A 27,857-nucleotide genomic window follows, 5' to 3' on the forward strand; every position below is an offset into this window, starting at 1 on the left:
TTGAGGTAAGGTGGTTTACTATGTAGGTTCCAACAATTTTCAACTAGATGGTTGTTGAGACTACAAAAAGGTATACTTCTTTTGTTGACAACTAGTGTTAGAGGTATCTCTTCCTGTACTTTTACCAGAACCATTGTTCTTTCTCCCTTGGGAGAACATAACTGAGTTTTCTACTTGTTCTAGTTGATTACTGAATTCTTTAATTGAAATATGTAGCATGGTTGCACATACATCATTAAAAGAAGGTTTTGCGGTAGAGCTAAGTACCTATGACTTGGCAACAGGCAAGTAAGGTGGTAGATTAGCAAGACATAGAGCTAAGACATGCCCTTTGCTTTTCCTATGTGGCAACATCACATAAATATGGTTGTTTAAGCTTCCACTCTTGTAGCAACTCTCTGAATCTGGTAAAATACTCATGAAGATTGTTTTTACTCTTTGTGTTGCACATCTCCTTCAAAATGTCATGAATATTTTGTAAACTATCATGGGTAGAATATAATTCAAAACATGTGTCCCATATTGCTTTGGCTTTCTCTAGGTATAGCACATTGTTTGCCACATGTTCCTCGATACTATTAATCAACTAGTTAATAACTAGTGTGTACCTCAATCATTTATGGTAAGAGGGACATGTATATGTGGCTGAGCTATATACTCAACAAGGTGTCTAGTAATCAGAAAATGTTTCACACGTTGAGACCAAAACATATAATTACTCAAACCTTTAAGTGGAATTATAGTAATCCTCAAGGGATCACCTTAGCTGAAATTAGCATATGCAGAGGAAGAGAAAGTATTTGACAATTTAGACATTATGACTTACAATTTTTTTTTTTTTCTAGAAACTAACACCTTTAGTTTGACTTCGGAGGAAAGAGGACAAGACTTTATCAAAACTAAAAAATATTTGAAGTTATGGAATGCAAAACTCTGTAATGTCAAGTGATCAAATTCAACAAGTAACAAAAAAGAAAATCAGCCAATAGATCACACCAGCATGACCATTTTTTTTTCTATTTGTGATTCTAAACCAAAATTCTAATAACTCGATAGCTAATGGTGATTAAAAAAGGAAAAAAATGAACTAGGTGTAGTAAGAAAGCAATAAAAAACAAACTAGAACTAGTGATTACTTTCCAAAACTATTCTTCAAACCTTAACTTAGTGTTTTAACAACTTAATTGAGTAGCCACTCCTTCAACAAACCAAAACTTAAGGAAAGCTTCAAAAGGACTTTTTGAATTCCTAAGGAGGAATTTTTTGTATAAAAATTAAATAAAAAACAAGGAATAAAGAAAACTCATGCACATGACAAAAAAAGTGATTTTAGCCATTCAACATGAAAAAAAAAAAGAATTTTGAGGGGTATAATTAGGCTTGAGTAAAAATAATTTTATGACTATCAAAAACTTGAATCGAATCCCTCATAATGTGAAACATAAGGTGAAACATATTTGATTGAATAGAGAACTTGCTAAACTAACCATTCCATTTGTTGCTTGAAGGCTGAATTGAGTTTCATTTCTACTAAACTTTCATAACTTGATAAACTTTACTTTAATACATTATAATTCCAGTTATGATGCCATGTTAAATTCTAAAATTAATCCATGAATAACTTGGTATGAGAAGAAGAAAAAAAAAAGATGAGAAGGCAACAGCAGGAGTTGGAGAGAGAAACTTTTAAGGGTTAAGAGAGAGCTCATGAATGAACTCCGCCCCCTCTCTTTCTTATTTATATAGGTGGGACATGGATATCCTAATACATAAGAGTAAAAATAACATTTTAACTAACTACTAATTGTAGGATTGCGCCATTCACTCTCAAAAAAACATTGTTAACTCTTAACATAGTATAGGGGCAACGAGGGAGTCTAAACTGATGAGCGAGTGAATTTCTCACGGTAACCTTGAAGATGAGCAAGCAGTTTGTCTCTGGGTGGCAGAATTGCTTTCAACGAGTCGGTATCAAGGCAATCTTGGAACCACCTCTTCAGCTCGGGAAAATCTCTCTCGTCAACCAGTGTCTTGCCAAGAACTTCTTCTTCGAGGGGAACCCAGTAGGCAAACCAACCAGCTATTATGTCCACAAAGCCTATGCTCTCCCCTCCAAAGAACCTCTTCCCGTGAAGACCTCTTTCAAATACCTTCATGGATTCTTGTACTTCTTTGAAGGCTTTCTCTTGATCTTCCGCAACACTGAAAAGCGCCGGTAGACACTGCACAAGGAAATTCCTGCAACCCGTGAGTGTTGGAGAACTTCATATAACCATGTTTTTATGGTCCGTTTGATTCTTTCGACCTATATATCGCCGATCATCACATAAAAAATTAAAAATAGCAGTCGCTTACCTTTTCATCTGCATATTTAGCCCAGAACCGAGTCATTGCGCGGTCGTAAGGATCCTCCGGCAACAAGGGATTATTCTTCCATGTTTCATCAATGTATTCTATGATCACAGGAGACTCAGCAATTGATCTCTCACCGTGAACAAGAACTGGAACTTTTTTGTGAACAGGGTTGTATTGCAAAAGAAGAGGACTCTTGTTAGCGAGGTCTTCTTCCACGTACTCGTACTCAATCCCTTTGAGGTGCAGAGCCCATCGAACCCGCAGAGCATAGGGGCTTAACCACATTCCAAATAGTTTGACTGTTTTTCCAGCCATTTCTTCTTCTTCTATGTTCTGTGTCTTCGTCTCGGATGCAACTGTGGTTAAAACTTGGATGCCTTTTATATGCCATTGTCAATGTGACACTGAAAGTCCAAGATGTCCGACATCTGCCTCCTTGGGTGTGCAGAAAACTGTTTGCGTGTCAAAGACGGCCTTGGGTGAGCTCAGAATTGTTTGCGTGTCAAAGACGGCAACACTCGTTAAATAAGCTCGAATATAATTTAAAATCAATAGTCAATGGAGTAGCTTTGTCAGTTTTCCCAAGTTTGAACAACCGATCGTAAATTAATTTGAGCTAAGTTTGTAAAGACTATTTGAGCCATTGTTGTATAAGTAGCCTATATAGGATTGGGTGTGATTATTATTTGTACTTGAATTGCTATTATATTTGTGTCTAACTATAAGCAAGGTACCCTTGTAGTCTCGTCAAACCTTAACAAGACAAGACCATCCTCCCTTTAAGTAAATTGAGGAATGCTTGTGTGGCTATGAATAAGGGTGGCTTCGAACCGAGCCGGTTTGCGAGCCGCTCGAGTTCGGCTTGGTTTCGGTTCGGTTCGATTCGTTATATTTCGAGCTCGAGCTGAGCTTGAAATCAGAAATTGGCTCGTTTAGATTAACGAGGCAAGCTCGAGCAAAGCCAGGTTCGGCTCGTTAGCTCACGAACGATTTGGGGATCGGGGGATTTGGAAATTTTTGGGGAAACCGTCTCTTCGTTTCGTCTTGTCGCCTGCGAAACCCATACTTCTCTCTGCCATTTCCATGCCGTTTCAGCATGATTTCTTGCGGAAATCGCTGTTCGTCGGCAGGTATTCAGTTGAAATGGGGGATTTGGTCTTCAAATCCCTCGTTCTCCCTCTCCCTCTTCGATTCCTTAATTTCTTCTTCTACGATTTCTTTCTCTTCTTCCTCTTCGTTTTCTTCATCCAAAGTTTTTCCTTGCCGACGATACGAAATCGACTTTCTGACGGAAGCAGGCAAGATTTTTATTTAATCTTCTGTTTTTTTTTTCGTCGCCGACCTAACCCTACAAAATCTCTAACTCTCGCTTCGTTTCAGCAATGCTCCTTCATTCTTGGAAAGTCTTTTTGGATATCCAAACGACGAACACTTTGTTTCTGTAATTGAAATGTTCTATATTAGAATGCAGTTATGACTATGCAAAGATAACGATCTTTTTTTTTTATTTTGTTTTTGCAGATATTTGTAGCTGACAATTTTCTTGAACTTACAAAGTACACTCGGAAAGAAATCCATGGAAGAAACTGCCGGTATGAATTTTATTTCATGATTTTGAGTGTTGATACTGTTTGATTTTTTGAAACGGTGAGTTCTTGATTTAAGGGTAGAAGGAAATGCACTGTCACAACATAATGAGAAGATCATTTTATACATATTGTATATGGATGTTTCCTTTTCCTCTATAACTTAAAGAAAGAGAGCTTTGGGGGATGGATTTTCCAACAGAGATGGTCATAATTATTCTCTTTGTTCTCATGTCTTATTTCAAGTCTTATCTGCACAACCTCCACTGTTTCAAGGAAATCTCCTTTGCAATTCCAATCCTAATGTTAATGTTAAAGTTAGTTTTAAGTGATTTTGGTGGGTGAGGGGCGAATTATGGCTTATTTAAAAATTTTATATCAACAAATAAAAACAGCTATACCCCTCTATTAAAGCTTGGTTATATATTTGGGATATGAAAATAATGACAAGTAAACTTTAAGTATCATTTTTGTTTAATAAATGGGTATAGGCCTCTCTTCCTTTCACCCCTTCTCAGCTGAGGTGTACAACTTCTTCTTCTTGAAGGGAAGTAGCAAAGACATCCAGTAAAGTTGTTCGAGCTATATTATTTTTGTTGTTCTGCAGAAGATATTGTTCGCGTGGGTTAGCATAACAACATTTATTGCCAAAAGTTCTACCAGCAAACACTCCAACGGGGGTTCTCTTCTGAGCTTCTTGCCAATTCAAGTAAGTTACTGCCTTCTTTCTAAAATTTTACTTTTTAAACACATATTTTCCAGATTCTATTGATTTCATTAGTATGTTTTCCCATCATCTTTCTTCGTTCCCTCTGGCTGACTCAAAAGTGCTTAATCGTTATATCCACTCAAAGATAGTTCTTTGGAACTCTTAATAGGGGATACCGATTGATGGAAAGAATAGTACAAAGGGTGTCCATTTCTTATGCAAAAGGTCACAAAATTCACTGTGGACTTTATCTGAGGCAGTAGTTTCCTGTGGGAATGACTGTAAAACAAGAGGTAGTGTTTGCGAAGGCATACATATATGCCTGTTGTAGTGAGTGCAACCAAGGTTACAAGTCAAGGTGACAATGGTTGTCAATGTTTAGGTGACTTTTAGTTTTGGAAGTAAATATTATGAAACTTGATGAAGGAATTAGCTTGGTGAATTGGTAAACTGGACAAGCAAGCAATCAGTTGAAAGACACTTAAAAAATAATATTGATAAATTTAATTTGGAAAATATCTGTATGGGGCATTCAAATTCTGGTAGTTGGTATTGTAATATAGGTTCCTCCACTATATGAGTTTTTGGTATACTCTCTTTTTCTTGCAATTGTTTGCATCTCAAATAGTTCAATGGTGCTCCAGTGACACCTGTTCTTACTAGAGGTTGACCTATTTTATTCTCTTATTTTTTTTTCATTTTTTTATTTTTTGCTTGAGTGTGCCATCAATTGCATTCTAGCTGGTTGAGAGCCAGGAAACTTCATACTGAGTTATGACATCCAAGAAGGAAAGGAGGGGTGGGGGAGAAAAATCCCCCACCTTGTCATTTGTTATGTTTTTGTATATTTCAGAATGACTTATGTTGGAAGATGGGCTCAAGCCCACAAGCTCAACACAAGAAGCCCACACGTCAAAGGAGTGGCATATGTGTAAAATATGGTACTTTCCATAAAGATGGCATAGAAGTGTAAATATGTGTTCCTTTTATGTCTTTTGTTTTATCAAGTTGTAGCCTTAAGGGTATTGTAAAACTATAAATAAAGGCATTGGCTAAGAGGTAGGGCATTGAAGCACTCTCCTCTCTTTCCACAAATTCGTCCAGCCCTCATATTTCTTTTTGACGCAACCCTCTTCTCCCTTAATCCAAACTCTCTTCTTCCACGTTCTTCTTCTTCTCTTCTCCTTCTCTCTTCTTCTTCTTCTTCTTTCTTGTTGATCTAAAGTTCCTTTCATGAGATCTTAAATTCTACATGGTATCAGAGCAAGGAGTTTAGGATCTCTTCATGGAGTTATTATGAAATATGTTCAAGAAGTTGTAAAAGGAGTTCAGTCATAAAGAGATAAGTTCATCATCTTCTTACTTACGTTTTTTTTTGTTTCCTTTTCTTATTTACATACTCCTTTTACTGTTTTTCTTTACTTCTTGAATTTTGAGTCACATCAAGTCAAGATAAATCTTTATATGTTGTAAAGATTTATTTCTATGACTAAATTGATGTTATAATCTTGACTCCTTGTAAATCAATTACAAGAGTGATCAAGATCATTTGCTGTTTGCTTCTTATTAAGATTGATGGGTGAAATTCAATTACCTTTATGTAATTTGGATCCATCTCATTTGAGGTAGAATTCTAGCACATGTTGTTGTATCTTCTCCTACTTAAGGTTGCCCATGGGTTTGTGTTATGTTGTTGGATGCCCATTATATGTTTGATGAAATGCAAACAGCCATTTACCCTTTGTAGTTCCGTTTTTTTTTTAACTTCAACGATTGAATTTTTTCTTACGTTGAAGTCTCCCATGAGCTGAAGATAAATCTCTTTCAAGTGTCTTGGTTTGTCGTTAAATCTTTTCTAAATTTTTGTCTATTGCTCGTTTGTGTTGGAGTTTGGATTAAGGCCTAATCGGTTGCATCTATTTTCTTCTCTTTGTTCTTATGAATACAAGAGAAGTTGAGTGCTGGTTGGATGTTATTATCACTTTCTAAAGGCACAAATTTGTTGATAATTTGGTGCTTTCCCGTGTGAAAGAAATTGGTTCTTGTTCTCTTTTGTTGGTGATTGATTTGGTCTACGGGTTCTTCAAATTACATAGAGTAATTGTTCTTTGAAGAAGGCCTTTTTCACTTGACCTCCATATTTTACTTGCCTCATTATGGAGATTGGATACAATAGTAATAAGAGTGATATACTCCGTATTACTACAATTCCACTTAGAGGTATCTCCAATTACATGAGCTGGTCACAATCGGTTCGGAGGGTTCTTATTACTCGTGACCTCTTGAGCCACGTTGTTAACTTTTCTCCGATTGATGAAGAAGATGTGTCCTACCACGTTGTTAACATGGTGATAAGTTGGCTCATTAATAGCATGGAAGAGCAGGTGGCCAACAATGTGGTCCACTTGGAAACCGCCAAGAACATATGGGACACTTGTGCCAAGCTTTACTCAAGCACTGCTTCATTACAAAAAATATATGATGTCTTACAAAACATGCTGCATACGAAACATGGAGATAATATTCATGAATTTTTGGCACGGTTTCGCAGTCTTCTTCAAGAATGGAAACTAGCTCAGCCATATTCCACTGATATTGCCGTTCAAGAACGACAAAGAGAAGCTTTGGCAGCAGCCATTTACTTATCGAATATTAAACCATACCTTGAGGTGGCCAAAACTCAACTTCTAAGTTCTTCTGCTCTTCCATCATTTGATGATATTAGTGCTACATTACTTAGGATACTAGATCCATCCCCTCCTTCTCCTATTGATTCTCCATCGGCAATGTTCTCTGGCAATCGGGGAACATCTTCCTCATTCCGAGGACGGGGCAGAAATATGAGAGGGGGTCGAACTATGAGAGGGGCTGAAAATAGAGGTGGTAGAACGGGTCAGAATTCTTTCCGTACTGAGCCTCAACTTTGCACTTATTGTGGCCGTCAGAACCACCTTGTGGCATCATGCTGGAAACTTCATGGCAAGCCTGATTGGGCCACAACTAACCCAGTCTCAGTTAACATTGAGAAAAATGAAGATAAGGCTGAATCATCATCCGGAAATGTGACTCTTACGGCTGAGGACTATGCTGCATTTCAGAAAATGAAGTCCTTCATGGAATCATCTATTCCCTCATCATCTACTGCTGCCACTACTATTGCCTCAGGTATGCTTTCTTCCTCATCTTCCTCTTCCTCTTGGATCATCGACTCCGGGGCCTCCGAACATCTATCAGGTAACAAACACTTGTTGCAGTCCTTATCTCCTTGTTATCCTTATAAATTCGTTACTATTGCTAATGGTACCCAAACCAAGGTCCTTGGCAAAGGTTCATCCTCTCTTACTTCATCTATTCCCCTTCAAGATGTTTTGTTTGTTCCTCAGTTTCCTTTAAATTTGCTCTCGGTTAGCCAATTGACCAAACAATTAAATTGCTCTATCACCTTCTCACCGTCTTCTTGTGTCTTTCAGGATCTCACTACGAAGCGGGTGATTGGTGGCGGCCATGAAAAGGGGGGTTTGTACTACTTCACTCTTCCACCATTAGCTGCATTATCTTCCACTATATCCGAGGCCCAACTTTGGCACAACCGACTTGGTCATCCGTCTACCCCTTCACTTCGTTCTTTGGTTCCATCTTTAAAAGGACTTTCTAATATCAGTTGTGAGGTTTGTCAATTAAGTAAACATGTTAGGAGTACATATTCTCCTCGTCTTACAACTACAAGTACTGCTCCATTTGAGCTAATACATTCTGATGTATGGGGCCCTTTATGTGTCTCAAATATTTCTCAAGTTAAATATTTTGTCATTTTTGTTGATGATTTTACTCGACTGACTTGGTTATATCTATTTAAAGAGCGTTCCGAAATTCTTCCTTTGTTTAAAAATTTTCATGCTATGGTCTTGACACAATTTGGGAAGAAAATTCAAACCCTTAGATCTGATAATGTTAAGGAATACATGTCTCATGACTTCAAATCATTTTGTGAGAGTAATGGGCTTATTCATCAAACATCATGTGCCTATACTCCTCAACAAAATGGTGTTGTTAAAAGGAAGAATCGTCATCTTCTTGAAGTTGCTCGGGGCCTCCTCTACTCCATGAAGGTACCCTATTTCTATTGGCCTCATGCTATACTTACAGCATGCTTTCTCATTAATAGGTTACCTTCATCAGTCCTTCATCATAAAACTCCTTACTCTGTGTTATTTAGTGGTGAAGATTCTTTTTCTCTTCCTTTGAAAGTGTTTGGATGAACATGTTTTGTTCATGTTACATCTCCACATAAAAATAAACTTGATCCTCGGTCTATGAAGTGCATTTTTTTGGGATACTCTCGCACCCATAAAGGTTATGTCTGTTACAATCCTACCCTTCGGAGGATGTTTATCTCTAGGGATGTGACTTTCTTTGAGGACACTCCCTTCTACTCCTCCCATGATGCTCCTCCAGGATGGACTTGTCCTTCTTCTACTCCTTGTCCGCTTGTGCCGTTCAATTTTGAAGTGGATCCATCCCCTGATACACCGGCCGTACCTTCACCTGTGGAGTTGTCGGATCCACCCGAGGTAAGTCCTTCTCCTCCTATGTATGGGCCTGAATTTGATACTCGGCCTATTGCTTTAAGAAAAGAACGTCGCTCCTGTACTACTTCGCATCCTATCTCAAATTTTATGTCTCACCATCGCTTGTCTTCTGAGTGTTTTCAGTTTCTTGCATCTCTTTCTTCTACTTCCGTTCCGCAGTCGTATCAGGAGGCCTTGAGACATCCAGGATGGAAGGCGGCTATGGATGAAGAAATGCACGCCTTATACGAAAACCAAACCTGGTACTTAACATCACTCCCGAAAGGTAAAAGACATGTTGGTTGTCGATGGGTTTTTTCAGTGAAACATAATCCGGATGGATCGGTTGCTCGTCTTAAAGCTCGATTGGTTGCTAAGGGCTATACGCAGTGCTATGGGATAGATTATGAGGAGACCTTCTCTCCTGTTGCAAAATTGAATTCGGTACGCATCATCTTATCTATTGCTGCTAACTCCTCATGGCCCGTCTATCAGTTGGATGTTAAAAATGCTTTTTTAAATGGTGATATCAGTGAGGAAATTTATATGGTTCAACCACCTGGTTATGTGGTTGAGAGGGAGTCAGTATGCCGGTTAAAAAAGTCTTTATATGGGCTTAAGCAGTCCCCTCGGGCATGGTTTGATAAATTTAGTCAAACACTCTTACGGTTTGGTTTTCATCGGTGCTCAGTTGATCATTTTGTATATTATAAAGATACGGTCAAAGGAAAAATATTATTGGCCGTATATGTGGATGATATTATCTTAACCGGTGATGATGCTTTGAGCATACAAGAGGTGAAACAGATGATATGTCAGGAATTCAAGACTAAAGACCTTGGTATGCTTAAATATTTTTTGGGTATAGAAGTTCTTCAATCCAAACATGGGATAATATTGTCTCAAAGGAAATATGTCTTGGATCTCCTTGAAGAAACAGGAATGAAGGGTTGTAGACCAGTTGACACACCTATGGATACAAATGTAAAATTATGTGCCACAAATGAAGAAGATATTGATATTGGCAAATACCAAAGACTCGTGGGAAAACTGATTTATCTCACAGTAACTAGGCCAGACATATCATATGTTGTAAGTGTGGTGAGTCAATTCATGCACAAACCACAAATTACCCACTGGCAGGCTTTAGAGAGAATATTACGTTATCTAAAAGGAGCTCCAGGAAGAGGATTGCTGTATAAAAAACATGGGCACTTCAACATAGAAGGCTTCTCAGATGCAGATTGGGCTGGATCTCCTGATGATAGAAAATCTACATCAGGATATTGTACTTTGGTTGGGGGAAACTTGGTTACATGGAAAAGTAAGAAGCAAAATGTGGTTGCAAGATCTAGCGCCGAAGCAGAATACAAAGTTATGGCCCATACCGTTAGTGAACTTTTATGGATTAGGACCCTTCTTACCGAACTAGGTTTTTATAAAAAGGAGTCCATGAATCTTCATTGTGATAATCAAGCAGCCATTCATATCACTTCAAATCCAGTTTTTCATGAAAGAACTAAACACATTGAGGTGGATTGTCATTTTATACGGGAGAAGTTTCAAGCAGGAATAATCTCTCTCAAACATGTGTCATCTCAAGAGCAAGTGGCTGATATTCTCACTAAACCCGTTACATCTAAAATCCTATCGTTTATATGTGGCAAGCTGGGTATTTATGATGTATTTTCTCCTCCAGCTTGAGGGGGAGTGTTGGAAGATGGGCTCAAGCCCACAAGCTCAAGACAAGAAGCCCACACGTCAAAGGAGTGGCATATGTGTAAAATATGGTACTTTCCATAAAGATGGCATAGAAGTGTAAATATATGTTCCTTTTATGTCTTTTGTTTTATCAAGTTGTAGCCCTAAGGGTATTGTAAAACTATAAATAAAGGCATTGGCTAAGAGGTAGGGCATTGAAGCACTCTCCTCTCTTTCCACAAATTCGTCTAGCCCTCATATTTCTTTTTGACGCAACCCTCTTCTCCCTTAATCCAAACTCTCTTCTTCCACGTTCTTCTTCTTCTCTTCTCCTTCTCTCTTCTTCTTCTTCTTCTTTCTTGTTGATCTAAAGTTCCTTTCATGAGATCCTAAATTCTACAACTTACTAAGCTCAAGTGCTATAATGTTTAGAAAATAGTTGGTTATCAATTATTTTTTTGCTCAAATTCCACTGTTCTTCACAAATGAAGTTATTATTCTAGACTTTCAAATATTTTTATGTTTTGGGATCTTGTTTCTTTTTTTCCTTCTTATTTTTAGGTGTCTGACCTCTTATAAAATTTTATACGTTTATCATACATTTCAGCAATAAACAGCAATGGTATTCAAATTGTTACTTGATATATTTTAGCAATGGAATTTTATTTCATGATTTTGAGTGTTGATAACATATTCTGTTCAATAATACTCTATTATAGTTGATGGAATCAGGGGCTTTCTTAATTGTATCCAACTTCTCTTTATTGTCAAAGTAAAAAAAAATGTTAGTGTTGATAACATATTCTGTTCAATAATACTCTATTATAGTTAATGGAATCAGGAGCTTCTTAATTGCATCCAACTTCTCTTTATTGTAAAAACAACAAAAAATGTTAGTGTCGATAACATATTCTATTCAATAATACTCTATTATAGTTAATGGAATCAGGAGCTTTCTTAATTGCATCCAACTTTTCTTGATTATAAAAAAGAATAAAAAATGTTAGTTTTATCCTTCTTTCTTAATTCTCATTGAACTTATACCTGTTGTTGTTCTAAAATGTTATATGGCTTGATGTATTAGCAAAAGTGATTTGATAGTTCCTTTTCTATCTTTTGGAAATTGAGATCTTGTGTGTGAACCTTTGATGTCTTAAATTCACTCATTGGATGATATATGATGCCTAAACCTTGTCAAATGTTCATAGGTCTCTTCAAGGTCCTGACACAGATCAAGTAAGAATGTCAACACCTCCTCAATTGACATCAATAATTAACACTAGTTCTAGTGTGGCCATAAATAGTGACTCAACTCCTCCAAAGTCACTACCCTCTGTCATAGAAGTGGGCCCAGATGAAATTACCATAAATGAGGATGAAGGTCATTCTACCCATACTTCAAAAAGACAAAAAAAGTCTCATGTGTGGTTGGAATTCAAAGAAGTATCACTTAATGGTACAAAAGAGGCTCAGTGTGTTCATTGTAAAATCAATTTGAGTGTTATTAGTAGTCGAGTGACCACACATATGAGTCGACATTTGAAACGTTGCACTAGTAGAAAAGTGGCAATGATAAAACAAAAAACCTTAAACTTGCGACCAATGGGAGTGGGATCTAATGTTAATTAGAGTCCATCTGGACTCCCTCTTATGGATTTTGGAGGAAAATATGATCAAGCTAAAATGAGAGTACTCATTGCTCATTGGATTCTTATGCATGAGCATCCATTCATGATAGTAGAAGAAGAGGGATTTAATTTTGTAATGAAGATGGCAAATATGAATTATGAGAAAATATCCCATAAGACCATTAAGGAGTGTATGGAGGTGTATGAGGCAGAGAAAAAGAAATTGAAATTTTTTTTAAAAGAGATTAACAAGATTAGTCTTACCACGGATCTTTGGAAGTCCAAAAAAAAAAAAATTGAATACATGGTTATTACTGGGCATTTTATTGACAGTAATTGGAAGGTACAAAAACGAGTCTTGAGTTTTGTGCATGTTCCTCCTCCTCGTCGTGGTGTTGATATAGTAGATGTTATTTACAAGTGTTTAAAAGAGTGGGAGATCAAAAATAAAGTTTTTAGTATTTTAGTTGATAAAGCTGCATATAATGATGTTTGTATTAGAGTTTTGAAACATGATTTTTCAAGGAAAAAAAATTTGGTGTGTGGTGGAAAGTTGTTTCATTTGTGTTATTGTGCTCATATTTTGAACTTATTAATCCAAGATGGTCTTGTTCAGATTAAGGATATCATTTATAATATGCGTGAAAGTGTCAAATTCATAAATCTGTTTGAGGCTAGACTTCACACTTTTTCTGAAATTGTACAACAATTAGAACTTGGTGAAAAGAGGTTAGTTATTGATTGTCCAACTCGTTGGAACTTCACTTATGACATGTTCTCTTCTGCATTAAAATTCAAAGATGCATTCTCTAGATTTAAAGTTAGAGAACCAACTTATGATTGTTTGCCAAGTTTTGATAAATGGGAAAAGGTTGACATGGTGTGTGAGATTCTGGAAGTTTTTAGTGTAGTTACTAATATAATTTCTGGGAGTGAACCCTACGTCTAATTTGTACTTTAGTGAGGTATATAGGGTAAAAGAAGTTCTGGATTTTCATTCTACAAATGAAAATGTTTTCATTAGGACAATGGTAAGTAGAATGAAAGAGAAATTTGAGAAGTACTGGGGTGAATGCAATTTATTGATGGTTATTGCTTCAGTTTTGGATCCAAGGGTCAAATTAAAGTTGATCGAAATGTGTTTTCCAGTGATATATTCTAAGGAGGAAGCTACAATGAATATAAATTTAGTTCGATGTACCTTATATGAGATCTACAATGAATATGTATCCTTATATAATGTGGATATTAGAAATGAAGATATTGTTTCAAGTACTAGCTATATGGGTGTTTCCACAAGTTGTAGGCCTTCATCAAGTTCAGGTTGATCAAAGTTAATGAGTTATATGAAACAAAATGATGTAGTTAATTCACCAAGGTCAGAATTGGAAATTTATCTTGAAGAATGTGTATATAGTTGTGAGGAAACTTCACAATGTGATTTTGATATTTTAGAATGGTGGAAAGTGAATCATATGAAATTTCGGGTATTATCTAAGATGGCAGCAGACATCCTTGTAATTCTCATATCCACAGTAGTTTCAGAGTCTACATTTAGTGCTGGTGGTAGAGTAATAGACTCATATCGTTCTTTCTTGGCACCAAATATAGTTCAAGCTTTGATTTGTAGCAGTGATTGGGTTCGCGTTCTTCATGGTGTAAAGAAAAATCAAAAGGTGAATTTCTATGATTAATTATTTATTATGATATTTTTTAGTATATTTTTTAGTTTTATTTATTAAAATTTTGTTTTATGATTACAGCCTGAGAAGAAGAGTGTAGAGATAATGCTACCAGCTACATAATTTTTTATGTTTCTCTCATCATGGTAATTTTAATATTTTAACAACATTAAGTAACTAGTAGTGGAAAAGTATTTTTTTATCTGACAATAACTAATTTTATTTTTTTGTTTTTGTCATAGGTGGAAATTTTGCTCATGCAGGATGTATATTATTTTCTAGCATTACGAGAAACAACTATAGTTTGTATTTTTATAATGGATTTATAGTTTTTATTTGGGTGATTGTAAATTGATAGTGATATTTCATTTAATTTTGTTGTGTTTGATTATTGTATGGAGTTTATTTATAATGTTATGTAGTGTATGGAGTGTTTAGACTATTTTATGGAGTGTATAAACAATTTCATGGAGTATTTATGGAATGTATAGATAATTTTATGGAGTGTTTATGGAGTGTTTATACAGGTATTATGTATATTGATTATGCCCAATTTTAAGTAGAGGTCATGCCAAATTTTATACAGGTATTATATACATAAATTATGCTCAATTTTAAGAAGAGGTTATGCCCAATCTTATACATGTATTATATATATAGGTTATACCTAATTTTATGTAGAGGTCATGTCCAATTTTATATAAAATGTATGTATAATTTTATATACAATTTATTTGATATATATTTTTTAAAAATTTTTAAAAGTATGTTGAGGCTCGTGTTCGGCTCGAGCTCAATTAAAATTTTTGGGCTCGAGCTCGATGACAATTTTAGGCTCGAGACAAGGCTCTACTCGAAGCTCAGCTCGAACATAGGTAGGTTCGGGCTCGGCTCGGCTTGATGCCACCCCTAGCTATGAAGCCTTATTTGAAGTTATTGTGAGTCATAATTCCTTGTGAAGGTAAGTGGTGCTTAAAATCCCTTTATTGGGTTTAGGTGCATGTATCTAGTGAGCTGTTGTAAAATCCCTATGTGAGAGTCTAGGTTAGGTCGTCTAGTTGGTTGATAGAAAATCTCTTGGTAGTTGGTCTACATTGGATAACCTAGTTTGTTGTTGTATTAATATGTGAGGATGAGATTCGTAAATTGACTATTGTGGTCAATTGAGTGGAATAAGTCCCTTATAGTATTATAATTGGCCTAAGAAGTAATGTAATGTTAGTGTCACTTGAAAACCCTAACATAGTGAATTAAATCCTAGGTGTAAATACCTTGGGAGTGGATAAACAATATGAGAGACTTTAAAATTGTGAACTACTATAAATCGTTGCATGTCTATTATGTGTTAGTCTTTAAACTACTCCTTGTGCTTGAATCTTGAGTTCAATAATTACATTATGCAGTTGAATTTTTATACTAGGTTACATACACATTTAAAAAGTGTTGAACAAAATAATCAAAAGAAGCTAAAAATTACCTATAATATTCATGAACGGTCAAACTTATGCAATCAAAATTTTCCTTTTGGGATACTCTGTCGCAAGACATACTTAATGCACCTCATTAGTAACGTAAGTATTTACTATTATTAAAATTATCTTAATAGAGATCTTGAAAGCAATACTAATATGACCTATCTATATGATTACTAGCTCATGAATAAAATTTTAAGCATTTTCTCTCTCGACTCTTAAAGCTTCCACAATCACCCTCAAGCTCACATACATTTTGAAATCAAATGTGGAAATTGAATTTGCTGTTTTGAGCAAGCATATCCCAACAGCTATGAATTTTTAGGTTTTTTTGCTTTCAAATTTTGTGTGGATAACATTTTTCTTGCTAGAATTATTGTTCTCATACTTTGAAACTATATTCTTCATTCTAGCATCAAATTCAAAAGGGGTTTTTTCATAGTATGAAAATTTTGGGACTGAATTTTTGAAATCCAACTATCTATGAGTATGTATTTTGAAATCAATTGATTATGCTTGGTCAAGTATATTCGAACTAGAGCGCTCTTACTTTGAAATCAATTTGCATTGTTTAGATTTAAACTTTTTAAATTTGCTAATGAGGGACTACCAAACCTTTTATGCTATGCGGAAGCCTCTTCTATTGTGGCTGTTGCTATTATTGTCAATGTAGTATGGTCCATATAGTAAATGTATCATTATAATCCTCTCCACGTATATAATTGTGCAATATGCAACAAGCATGTACAATTTTCACTTGGATCTTAAAAGAAAATGGAGGAGTGCCTTTTAACATTTGAAATCGAGCTTTTAAAGCACCAAAAGTTTGCTCAATAATATTCCTTAAAGATAAGTGTATTCGGTTGAATAATTCTTTTTCATTTTTAGGAATATTATCTCCAAATTCTTGCAGATGATACCGGGTTCCTCGATATGGAGCCAAAAATCTCGGAAGATTTGCATAACCAGTATCGACTAGATAATATTTTCTTATAATAGATATTATATACTACATAAAATAATTTTAGATAAAATAGATAAAAAATGACTGCATAAAAATATATTACTTACCTTCAGGTACAAAGATTTTATCTCGGCGAGTCAATGTGTCCTTCAGTACACGGGAATCAGCTGTTGATCCCTCCCATCTAGCAAGTACATAAGTAAATTGCATGTCAAATGAACATGCTACCATCACATTTTGAGAGAGATAACCTTTTCTATTCCAGAACCTTGGTTGATCTTCAAGTGGAATGTTCGCTTTGATATGAGTTCCATCAATAGCTCCAATACAATCCTAGTTATACATTTTCAATTAATATTGACTAAATTTTTATATTAATCTAAAATTATTTAGTTATAGGAAGTGATGTTGCCTCGAAGTACAAATAAAACATTGAACTAGTTAAAATCCTCGACTGAGTGTGCTCTAAAGGTCGTTTGATTGACGTAATCAGAGTGAAGTTTGAGGATTGAATCTAACACCTTGTTGAAATACTTACTTATGGTCCAGTTTGATCTATTAAACATCTCTGCTGAGACACTATAAGATTGTTATTGACCAACAGTTAGGAGAAAATATGCAAGTTGTTCTTCAATTGAGATGGCCTTTGTGGCTGATAAAAACCCTTTACTAGTAAGTATATCTGCCAATTTGTGAAATACCAGTTGATTCATCTCGTAAACTTTCTGAAATTTAACTGGTGATTTGTCTAGTGCCTTTTGCAAATACAATGGCCCATTCATCCCATAACCATATTCATCCTTATTCCCACATCCGACATTCAATCACATCCCTACGCAACCATATTCATTTAATTGTCCACATCCATAGTCATCTACCATATTCATCCATGCAATATATAAACACAACAACATATCAAATTTAAATACTAACCATACTAATAAGTCTTGCAATGTCATAATTCAAACATCATACCTAATACATAACAATATTCCAAAAGAATAGTGTATTTATAAAGCATTACAATTAATTTTCAAAATAAAATTTAAGCCACTTGACCCGCTCTTCCACTGTCATCTCTGCAAACATGACCTTCTTACTTGGCATATCCAACCATAAAGGAGCGCGAAACTTTAATTCTGCAGACATGTCAGGGATTTCCCTGAGGGCTTTGACCCAATCTCTTTCAATATTGGGCTCTTTCTATTTAGGCTTCATTATGAAATTCTCAAATATCTGAGTTATTCGATCCATTGCATCAATGAATCTACTGGTGTCATCATCGAGCATTTCAGTTCTCTTTCTACTACGACTTGAAGATGACCGCTTACTTCTTTCAAATTGATAACCTGGAGACTCATCCATGCTTAATAATGGCGATGAAGTATCCCTAACTATATCAAAATCCTCGGGCTCATCCATCGGGACATGTTCCGATTCACGGATGAGTTCATCGCCCTGATCTACAAAGGTTGGACCTCCTGACCCTACGGCTATTGTGTTTCCCACCACCACAGTTAATTTGTCGTACAGGGGGCAGCCTTCACGTTTGTACTTCTCAGCAACTCTATGCTCTTACAAGAATAAAACATCCTGTATACGTCTTGGAATAGAGTTATACTAACACGAAAAACATAAAAAATATTTTATAGTACATCACGATTTACTGACCTTTATGTAGTCAAGCTATACAGAATTACATGCAGTAACTCATTGTGTGGTTGTATCCCAACCAAACCCACTAGTGTTGATATAGCTCGTTACCATTTGGTATGTTTTCTTCCATGATCTTGTTCGATTCTTCATCTAGTCAACAATTTTTTTATTGACTGCGTCTTCATTGAACTTATTAACATAGTCCATATATACCTCATGTTTCCATACCCTGTTAGGCAACTTGTTCCCTAGATTAACCTGTTCGACCAAGAGATCGAGCATTTTGCTATCATCTTCGAAGTCCAAATGTCATATGGTCGACCAGTTGGTTGTCTTGTTGCAGCCATGTATAATCTAAATCCGAGACGGTCCTCATGGAAAAAACTTTATCAGACAACCTTTACCCGTCATGGAAACACAAACCATAAAAAATAGAATACTATGTGGTGGATATGTATAACACCCGAATCTCCTCACCACATGGCCAAAATATTCCATAGCAATTCAAAAATTCTCAACAACATTCTCAAACATTGCAAAATTAATTAAACTATTTTCACTACTGCATATGCACTAAACAATGAGAAAACACACACATCAAGTCCAAATTCACCGAACACCCTGGAAGAGCCCCATATATCTTCGCAGTCACTACGAATTGTACCTCGTCAGTGATGGGGGTCGGGTTTCGTTGGCTAATGGACGCCCGTGTAGGTGACTCAGCCTTGTTTGAATTGGACTAAAAAACCCCTAATAAAACCTAAACCATAAACCATCAAACCCTAAAGTCAAACCCTATCACCTACTAAACTCTAAACCCTAAACACTAATTCCATAACATAATACCCTAAACCCTAGACCCCCTAAACATTAGAAGCCCTAAACCCTAAACCCAAAAAACCCTAGAGCTTAAAAACTCAAAACCCCCAACACCTTAAAAACCCTAAACCCTATCACCTACTAAACTCTAAACCCTGAACACTAATTCCAGAACTTAATACCTTAAAAGCCCTAAACCCTACACCCTAATTCCAGAGAGAAGGGAGTGGGAGGCTGAAAGGGAGAAGAGAGGGAGAAGAGAGAGAAGAAAGGGAGGTCGAGAGGGATAAAAGAGAGAGAGAGAAGCGAGAGAGAAAAATGGAGAGCGAGTCCGAGAGAAGAGAGGGAGGCACGGAGACTAGAGAGGGGGTGCGAGAGAGAGGGCGAGTCCGAGAGAAGACCGAGAGACAGAGGCCGGAGACGAGAATCCCAGAGAAGAGAGGTAGCAGCGATGTCGGGGGCGCAGGGAGACGAGAGAGGGAGTGCGGGAGAGGGGAAGAATAAAAGGAAAAAGAGGATGCGGGAGAGAAGGGGGTGTGAGGAGGAAGCGTCGCACGTCCTTCATCTCAAAGAAGATCAAATATGGCCTTATTTGAGATGAAGGATTTTAAACTGTGGAGGCATCCAGATGAAATGTCATTTGCGCTCTACTTACGACTTCAAGTCCCCCCCCCCTATATGTGAAACATAAGGTGAAACATACTTGATTGAATAGAGAACTTGCTAAACTAACCAATCCATTTGTTGCTTGAAGACTGAATTGAGTTTCATTTCTACTAAACTTTCATAACTTGATAAACTTTACTTTAATACATTATAATTCCAGTTATGATACCATGTTAAATTCTAAAATTTAATCCATGAATAACTTGGTTTGAGAAGAAGAAAAAAACAAAAGATGAGAAGGCAAGAGCAGGAGTTGGAGAGAGAAACTTTGTAGGGTTAAGAGAGAGCTCAAATGAAGTCCGCCTCCTCTCTTTCTTATTTATATAGGTGGGACATGGATACCTTAATACATGAGAGTAAAAATAACATTTTAACTAACTACTAATTGTAGGATTACGCCATTCACTCTCAAAAAACACATTGTTAACTTTTTACGTAGTATAGGGGCAACAAGGGAGTCTAAACTGATGAGCTAGTGAATTTCTCACGGTAACCTTGAAGATGAGCAAGCAGTTTGTCTCTGGGTGGCAGGATTGCTTTCACCGAGTCAGTATCAAGGAAATCTTGGAACCACCTCTTCAGCTCGGGAAAATCTCTCTCGTCAACCAGTGTCTTGCCAAGAACTTCTGCGCTGAGGGGAACCCAGTAGGCAAACCAACCAGCGATTATGTCCACAAAGCCTATGCTCTCCCCTCCAAAGAACCTCTTCCCGTGAAGACCTCTTTCAAATACCTTCATGGATTCTTGTACTTCTTTGATGGCTTTCTCTTGATCTTCCCCAACAGTGGAAAAAACACTGAAAAGCGCCGGTAGGCACTGCACGAGGAAATTCCTGCAACCCGTGAGTGTTGGAGAACTTCATATAACCATGTTTTTATGGTCCGTTTGTTTCTTTCGACCTATATATCGCCGATCGTCAAATAAAAAATTAAAAATAGCAGTCGCTTACCTTTTCTTCTGCATATTTAGCCCAGAACCGAGTCATTGCGCGGTCGTAAGGATCCTCCGGCAACAAGGGATTATTCTTCCATGTTTCATCAATGTATTCTATGATCACAAGAGACTCAGCAATTGATTTCTCACCGTGAACAAGAACTGGAACCTTTTTGTGAACAGGGTTGTATTGCAACAGAAGAGGACTCTTGTTAGCGAGGTCTTCTTCCACGTACTCGTACTCAATCCCTTTGAGGTGCAGAGCCCATCGAACCCGCAGAGCATAGGGGCTTAACCACATTCCAAATAGTTTGACTGTTTTTCCAGCCATTTCTTTCTTCTTCTATGTTCTTTATCTTCGTCTCGGATGCAACTGTGGTTAAAACTTGGATGCCTCTTATATGCCATTGTCGATGTGACACGAGCACTGAAAGTCCAAGATATCCGACATCTGCCTTCTTGGGTGTGCTGAAAATTGTTTGCGTGTCAAAGACGGCTAGACTTGTTCAATAAGTTCGGATATAATTTAAAATCAATAGTCAATGGAGTAGCTTTGTCAGTTTTCCCAAGTTTGAACAACCGATCGTAAATTTACTTTGAGCTAAGTTAGTAAAGACTATTTGAGCCATTGTTGTATAAGTAGCGTATATAGGATTGGGTGTGATTATTATTTGCACTTGAATTGCTATATTTACTTAATATAGAGAAAACTATTATATTTGTGTCTAACTAGTCTGGTCAAACCTTAACAAGACAAGACCATCCTCCCTTTAAGTAAATTGAGGAATGCTTGTGTGGTTATGAATAAGGGTGGCTTCGAATCGAGCCGGTTCGCGAGCCGCTCGAGTTCGGCTTGGTTTCGGTTCGGTTCGATTCGTTATATTTCGAGCTCGAGCCAAGCTTGAAATCAGAAATTGGCTCGTTTAGATTAACGAGGCAAGCTCGAGCAAAGCCAGGTTCGGGTCGTCAGCTCACGAGCGATTTGGGGATCGGGGGATTTGGAAATTTTTGGAGAAACCGTCTCTTCGTTTCGTCTTGTCGCCTGCGAAACCCATACTTCTCTCTGCCATTTCCATGCCGTTTCAGCATGATTTCTTGCGGAAATCGCTGTTCCTCGACAGGTATTCAGCTGAAATGGGGGATTTGGTCTTCAAATCCCTCGTTCTCCCTCTCCCTCTTCGATTCCTCAATTTCTTCTTCTACGATTTCTTTCTCTTCTTCCTCTTCATTTTCTTCATCCAAAGTTTTTCCTTGCCGACGTTACGAAATCGACTTTCTGACGGAAGGAGGCAAGATTTTTATTTAATCTTCTATTTTTTTTTTCGTCGCCGACCTAACCCTACAAAATCTCTAACTCTCGCTTCGTTTCAGCAATGTTCCTTCATTCTTGGAAAGTCTTTTTGGATATCCGAACGACGAACACTTTGTTTCTGTAACTGAAATGTTCTATATTAGAATGCAGTTATGCCTAAGCAAAGATAACGATCTTTTTTTTTTTTTTTTTTTTTTTGCAGATATTTGTAGCTGACAATTTTCTTGAACTTACAAAGTACACTCGGAAAGAAATCCTTGGAAGAAACTGCCGGTATGAATTTTATTTCATGATTTTGAGTGTTGATACTGTTTGATTTTTTGAAACGGTGAGTTCTTGATTTAAGGGTAGAAGGAAATGCACTGTCACAACATAATGAGAAGATCATTTTATACATATTGTATATGGATGTTTCCTTTTCCTCTATAACTTAAAGAAAGAGAGCTTTGGGGGATGGATTTTCCAACAGAGATGGTCATAATTATTCTCTTTGTTCTCATGTCTTATTTCAAGTCTTATCTGCACAACCTCCACTGTTTCAAGGAAATCTCCTTTGCAATTCCAATCCTAATGTTAATGTTAAAGTTAGTTTTAAGTGATTTTGGTGGGTGAGGGGCGAATTATGGCTTATTTAAAAATTTTATATCAACAAATAAAAACAGCTATACCCCTCTATTAAAGCTTGGTTATATATTTGGGATATGAAAATAATGACAAGTAAACTTTAAGTATCATTTTTGTTTAATAAATGGGTATAGGCCTCTCTTCCTTTCACCCCTTCTCAGTTGAGGTGTACAACTTCTTCTTCTTGAAGGGAAACAGCAAAGACATCCAGTAAAGCTGTTCGAGCTATATTATTTTTGTTGTTCTGCAGAAGATATTGTTCGCGTGGGTTAGCATAACAACATTTATTGCCAAAAGTTCTACCAGCAAACACTCCAACGGGGGTTCTCTTATGAGCTTCTTGCCAATTCAAGTAAGTTACTGCCTTCTTTCTAAAATTTTACTTTTTAAACACATATTTTCCAGATTCTATTGATTTCATTAGTATGTTTTCTCATCATCTTTCTTCGTTCCCTCTGGCTGACTCAAAAGTGATTAATCGTTATATCCACTCAAAGATAGTTCCTTGGAACTCTTAATAGGGGATACCGATTGATGGAAAGAATAGTACAAAGGGTGTCCATTTCTTATGCAAAAGGTCACGAAATTCACTGTGGACTTTATCTGAGGCAGTAGTTTCCTGTGGGGATGACTGTAAAACAAGAGGTAGTGTTTGCGAAGGCATACATATATGCCTATTGTAGTGAGTGCAACCAAGGTTACAAGTCAAGGTGAAAATGGTTGTCAATGTTTAGGTGACTTTTAGTTTGGTAGTAATTATTATGAAACTTGATGAAGGAATTAGCTTGGTGAATTGGTAAACTGGACAAGCAAGCAATCACTTGAAAGACACTTAAAAAATAATATTGATAAATTTAATTTGGAAAATATCTGTATGGGGCATTCAAATTCTGGTAGTTGGTATTGTAATATAGGTTTCTCCACTATATGAGTTTTTGGTATACTCTCTTTTTCTTGCAATTGTTTGCATCTCAAATAGTTCAATGGTGCTTCAGTGACACCTGTTCTTACTAGAGGTTGACCTATTTTATTCTCTTATTTTTTTTCATTTTTTTTATTTTTTCCTTGAGTGTGCCATCAATTGCATTCTAGCTGGTTGAGAGCCAGAAAACTTCATACTGAGTTATGACATTCCAGAAGGAAAGGAAGGGTGGGGGAGAAAAATCCCCCACCTTGTCATTTGTTATGTTTTTGTATATTTCAGAATGACTTACTAAGCTCAAGTGCTATAATGTTTGGAAAATAGTTGGTTATCAATTATTTTTTTGCTCAAATTCCACTGTTCTTCACAAATGAAGTTATTATTCTAGACTTTCAAATATTTTTATGTTTTGGGATCTTGTTTCTTTTTTTCCTTCTTCTTTTTAGGTGTCTGACCTCTTATAAAATTTTGTACGTTTATCATACATTTCAGCAATAAACAGCAATGGTATTCAAATTGTTACTTGATATATTTTAGCAATAGAATTTTATTTCATGATTTTGAGTGTTGATAACATATTCTGTTCAATAATACTCTATTATAGTTAATGGAATCAAGAGCTTTCTTAATTGTATCCAACTTCTCTTTATTGTCAAAGTAAAAAAAAATGTTAGTGTTGATAACATATTCTATTCAATAATACTCTATTATAGTTAATGGAATCAGGAGCTTCTTAATTGCATCCAACTTCTCTTTATTGTAAAAAAAAAAAAAAATGTTAGTGTCGATAACATATTCTGTTCAATAATACTCTATTATAGTTAATGGAATCAGGAGCTTTCTTAATTGCATCCAACTTTTCTTTATTATAAAAAAGAATAAAAAATGTTAGTTTTTGTCCTTCTTTCTTAATTCTCATTGAACTTATATCTGTTGTTGTTCTAAAATGTTATATGGCTTGATGTATTAGCAAAAGTGATTTGATAGTTCCTTTTCTATCTTTTGGAAATTGAGATCTTGTGTGTGAACCTTTGATGTCTTAAATTCACTTATTGGATGATATATGATGCCTAAACCTTGTCAAATGTTCATAGGTCTCTTCAAGGTCCTGACACAGATCAAGTAAGAATGTCAACACCTCCTCAATTGACATCAATAATTAACATTAGTTCTAGTGTGACCATAAATAGTGACTCAACTCCTCCAAAGTCACTACCCTCTGTCATAAAAGTGGGCCCAGATGAAATTACCATAAATGAGGATGAAGGTCATTCTACCCATACTTCAAAAAGACAAGAAAAGTCTCATGTGAGGTTGGAATTCAAAGAAGTATCACTTAATGGTACAAAAGAGGCTCAGTGTGTTCATTGTAAAATCAATTTGAGTGTTATTAGTAGTTGAGTGACCACACATATGAGTCGACATTTGAAACGTTGCACTAGTAGAAAAGTGGCAATGATAAAACAAAAAACCTTAAACTTTCGACCAATGGGAGTGGGATCTAATGTTAATCAGAGTCCATCTAGACTTCCTCTTATGGATTTTGGAGGAAAATATGATCAAGCTAAAATGAGAGTACTCATTGCTCATTGGATTCTTATGCATGAACATCCATTCATGATAATAGAAGAGGAGGGATTTAATTTTGTAATGAAGATGGCAAATATGAATTATGAGAAAATATCCCGTCAGACCATTAAGAAGGAGTGTATGGAGGTGTATGAGGCAGAGAAAAAGAAATTAAAAATTTTGTTAAAAGAGATTAACAAGATTAGTCTTACCACGGATCTTTGGAAGTCCCAAAATCAAAAAATTGAATACATGGTTATTACTGGGCATTTTATTGACAGTAATTGGAAGGTACAAAAACGAGTCTCGAGTTTTGTGCATGTTCTTCCTCCTCGTCGTGGTGTTGATATAGCATATGCTATTTACAAGTGTTTGAAAGAGTGGGCGATCGAAAATAAAGTTTTTAGTATTTTAATTGATAAAGCTGCATATAATGATGTTTGTATTAGAGTTTTGAAACATAATTTTTCAAGGAAAAAAAATTTGGTGTGTGGTGGAAAGTTGTTTCATTTGTGTTATTGTGCTCATATTTCGAACTTATTAATCCAAGATGGTTTTGTTCAGATTAAGGATATCATTTATAATATGCGTGAAAGTGTCAAATTCATAAATCTGTTTGAGGCTAGACTTCACACGTTTTCTGAAATTGTACAACAATTAGAACTTGGTGAAAAGAGGTCAGTTATTGATTGTCCAACTCGTTGGAACTTCACTTATGACATGTTGTCTTCTGCACTAAAATTCAAAGATGCATTCTCTAGATTTAAAGTTAGAGAACCAACTTATGATTGTTTGCCAAGTTTTGATGAATGGGAAAAGGTTGACATAGTGTGTGAGATTCTAGAAGTTTTTAGTGTAGTTACTAATATAATTTCTAGGAGTGAACCCTACGTCTAATTTGTACCTTAGTGAGGTATATAGGGTAAAAGAAGTTCTGGATTTTCATTCTACAAATGAAAATGTTTTCATTAGGACAACGGTTAGTAGAATGAAAGAGAAATTTGAGAAGTACTGGGGTGAATGCAATTTATTGATGGTTGTTGCTTCAGTTTTGGATCCAAGGGTCAAATTAAAGTTGATCGAAATGTGTTTTCCAGTGATATATTCTAAGGAGGAAGCTACAATGAATATAAATTTAGTTCGACGTACCTTATATGAGATCTACGATGAATATGTATCCTTATATAATGTGGATATTAGAAATGAAGATATTGTTTCAAGTACTAGCTATATGGGTGTTTCCACAAGTTGTAGGCCTTTATCAAGTTCAGGTTGATCAAAGTTAATGAGTTATATGAAACAAAATGATGTAGTTAATTCACCAAGGTCATAATTGGAAATATATCTTGAAGAATGTGCATATAGTTGTGAGGAAACTTCACAATGTGATTTTGATGTTTTAGAATGGTGGAAAGTGAATCATATGAAATTTCGGGTATTATCTAAGATGGCAACAGACATCCTTGTAATTCTCATATCCACAGTAGTTTCAGAGTCTACATTTAGTGCTGGTGGTAGAGTAATAGACTCATATCGTTCTTTCTTGGCACCAAATATAGTTCAAGCTTTGATTTGTAGTAGTGATTGGGTTCGGGTTCTTCATGGTGTAAAGAAAAATCAAAAGGTGAATTTCTATGATTAATTATTTATTATGATATTTTTTAGTATATTTTTTAGTTTTATTTATTAAATTTTTTTTTATGATTACAGCCTGAGAAGAAGAGTGTAGAGATAATGCTACCAGCTACATGATTTTTATGTTTCTCTCATCATGGTAATTTTAATATTTTAACAACATTAAGTAACTAGTAGTGGGAAAGTATTTTTTTATCTGACAATAACTAATTTTATTTTTTTGTTTTTGTCATAGGTGAAAATTTTGCTCATGCAGGACGTATATTATTTTCTAGCATTACGAGAAACAACTATAGTTTGTATTTTTATAATGGATTTATAGTTTTTATTTGGGTGATTGTAAATTGATAGTGATATTTCATTTAATTTTGTTGTGTTTGATTATTGTATGGAGTTTATTTATAATGTTATGTAGTGTATGGAGTGTTTAGACTATTTTATGGAGTGTATAAACAATTTCATGGAGTGTTTATGGAATGTATAGATAATTTTATGGAGTGTTTATGGTGTGTTTATGCAGGTATTATGTATATTGATTATGCCCAATTTTAAGTAGAGGTCATGCCGAATTTTATACAGGTATTATATACATAGATTATGCTCAATTTTAAAAAGAGGTTATGCCCAATCATATACATGTATTATATATATAGGTTATACCTAATTTTATGTAGCGGTCATGTCTAATATTATATAAAATGTATGTATAATTTTATATACAATTTATTTGATATATTTTTTTTGAAAATTTTTAAAAGTATGTTGAGGATCGTGTTCGGCTCGAGCTCGATTAAAATTTTTGGGCTCAAGCTCGATAACAATTTTAGGCTCGAGATGAGGCTCTACTCGAAGATCGGCTCAAACATAGGTAAATTCGGGCTCGGCTCGACTCGATGCCACCCCTAGCTATGAAGCCTTATTTGAAGTTATTGTGAGTCATAATTCCTTGTGAAGGTAAGTGGTGCTTAAAATCCCTTTATTGGGTTTTGGTTCATGTATCTAGTGAGCTGTTGTAAAATCCCTATGTGAGAGTCTAGGCTAGGTTGTCTAATTGGT

General features: G+C 35.8%; 2 protein-coding genes and 1 long non-coding RNA gene across 3 annotated transcripts in view; 1 reads left to right on the plus strand and 2 right to left on the minus strand.

Moving 5' to 3' along the window:
• LOC137936978 (uncharacterized) overlaps positions 1 to 14,612 on the plus strand; it is a 28,384-nt gene extending 13,772 nt beyond the window's left edge. Inside the window, exons 2-6 of the long non-coding RNA XR_011109593.1 lie at positions 3,877 to 3,947; positions 4,549 to 4,650; positions 14,159 to 14,223; positions 14,311 to 14,375; positions 14,472 to 14,612. This is a non-coding gene — a long non-coding RNA (uncharacterized lncRNA). The remainder of the gene's footprint in view (positions 1 to 3,876; positions 3,948 to 4,548; positions 4,651 to 14,158; positions 14,224 to 14,310; positions 14,376 to 14,471) is intronic.
• Positions 1,820 to 2,670, minus strand: LOC137937012 (glutathione transferase GST 23-like). The gene is made up of 2 exons (XM_068782028.1): positions 2,356 to 2,670; positions 1,820 to 2,222 (listed from the first exon to the last, which is right to left on the minus strand). Exons 1-2 carry the CDS (start codon positions 2,668 to 2,670, stop codon positions 1,878 to 1,880), a joined length of 660 nt encoding a protein of 219 aa, XP_068638129.1. The 3' UTR covers positions 1,820 to 1,877.
• A 5,595-nt stretch (positions 14,613 to 20,207) lies between the features above and the next one.
• LOC137936939 (glutathione transferase GST 23-like) lies at positions 20,208 to 21,070 on the minus strand. The gene is made up of 2 exons (XM_068781916.1): positions 20,756 to 21,070; positions 20,208 to 20,622 (listed from the first exon to the last, which is right to left on the minus strand). Exons 1-2 carry the CDS (start codon positions 21,068 to 21,070, stop codon positions 20,266 to 20,268), a joined length of 672 nt encoding a protein of 223 aa, XP_068638017.1. The 3' UTR covers positions 20,208 to 20,265.
• Between the last annotated feature and the right edge of the window lie 6,787 nt (positions 21,071 to 27,857).

This window comes from Aristolochia californica, unplaced genomic scaffold (assembly GCF_029961685.1).
Source record: "Aristolochia californica isolate CCGP_79_NKW_82.1479 unplaced genomic scaffold, dmAriCali1.0.hap1 SCAF_7, whole genome shotgun sequence".
Taxonomy (NCBI): domain Eukaryota; kingdom Viridiplantae; phylum Streptophyta; class Magnoliopsida; order Piperales; family Aristolochiaceae; genus Aristolochia; species Aristolochia californica.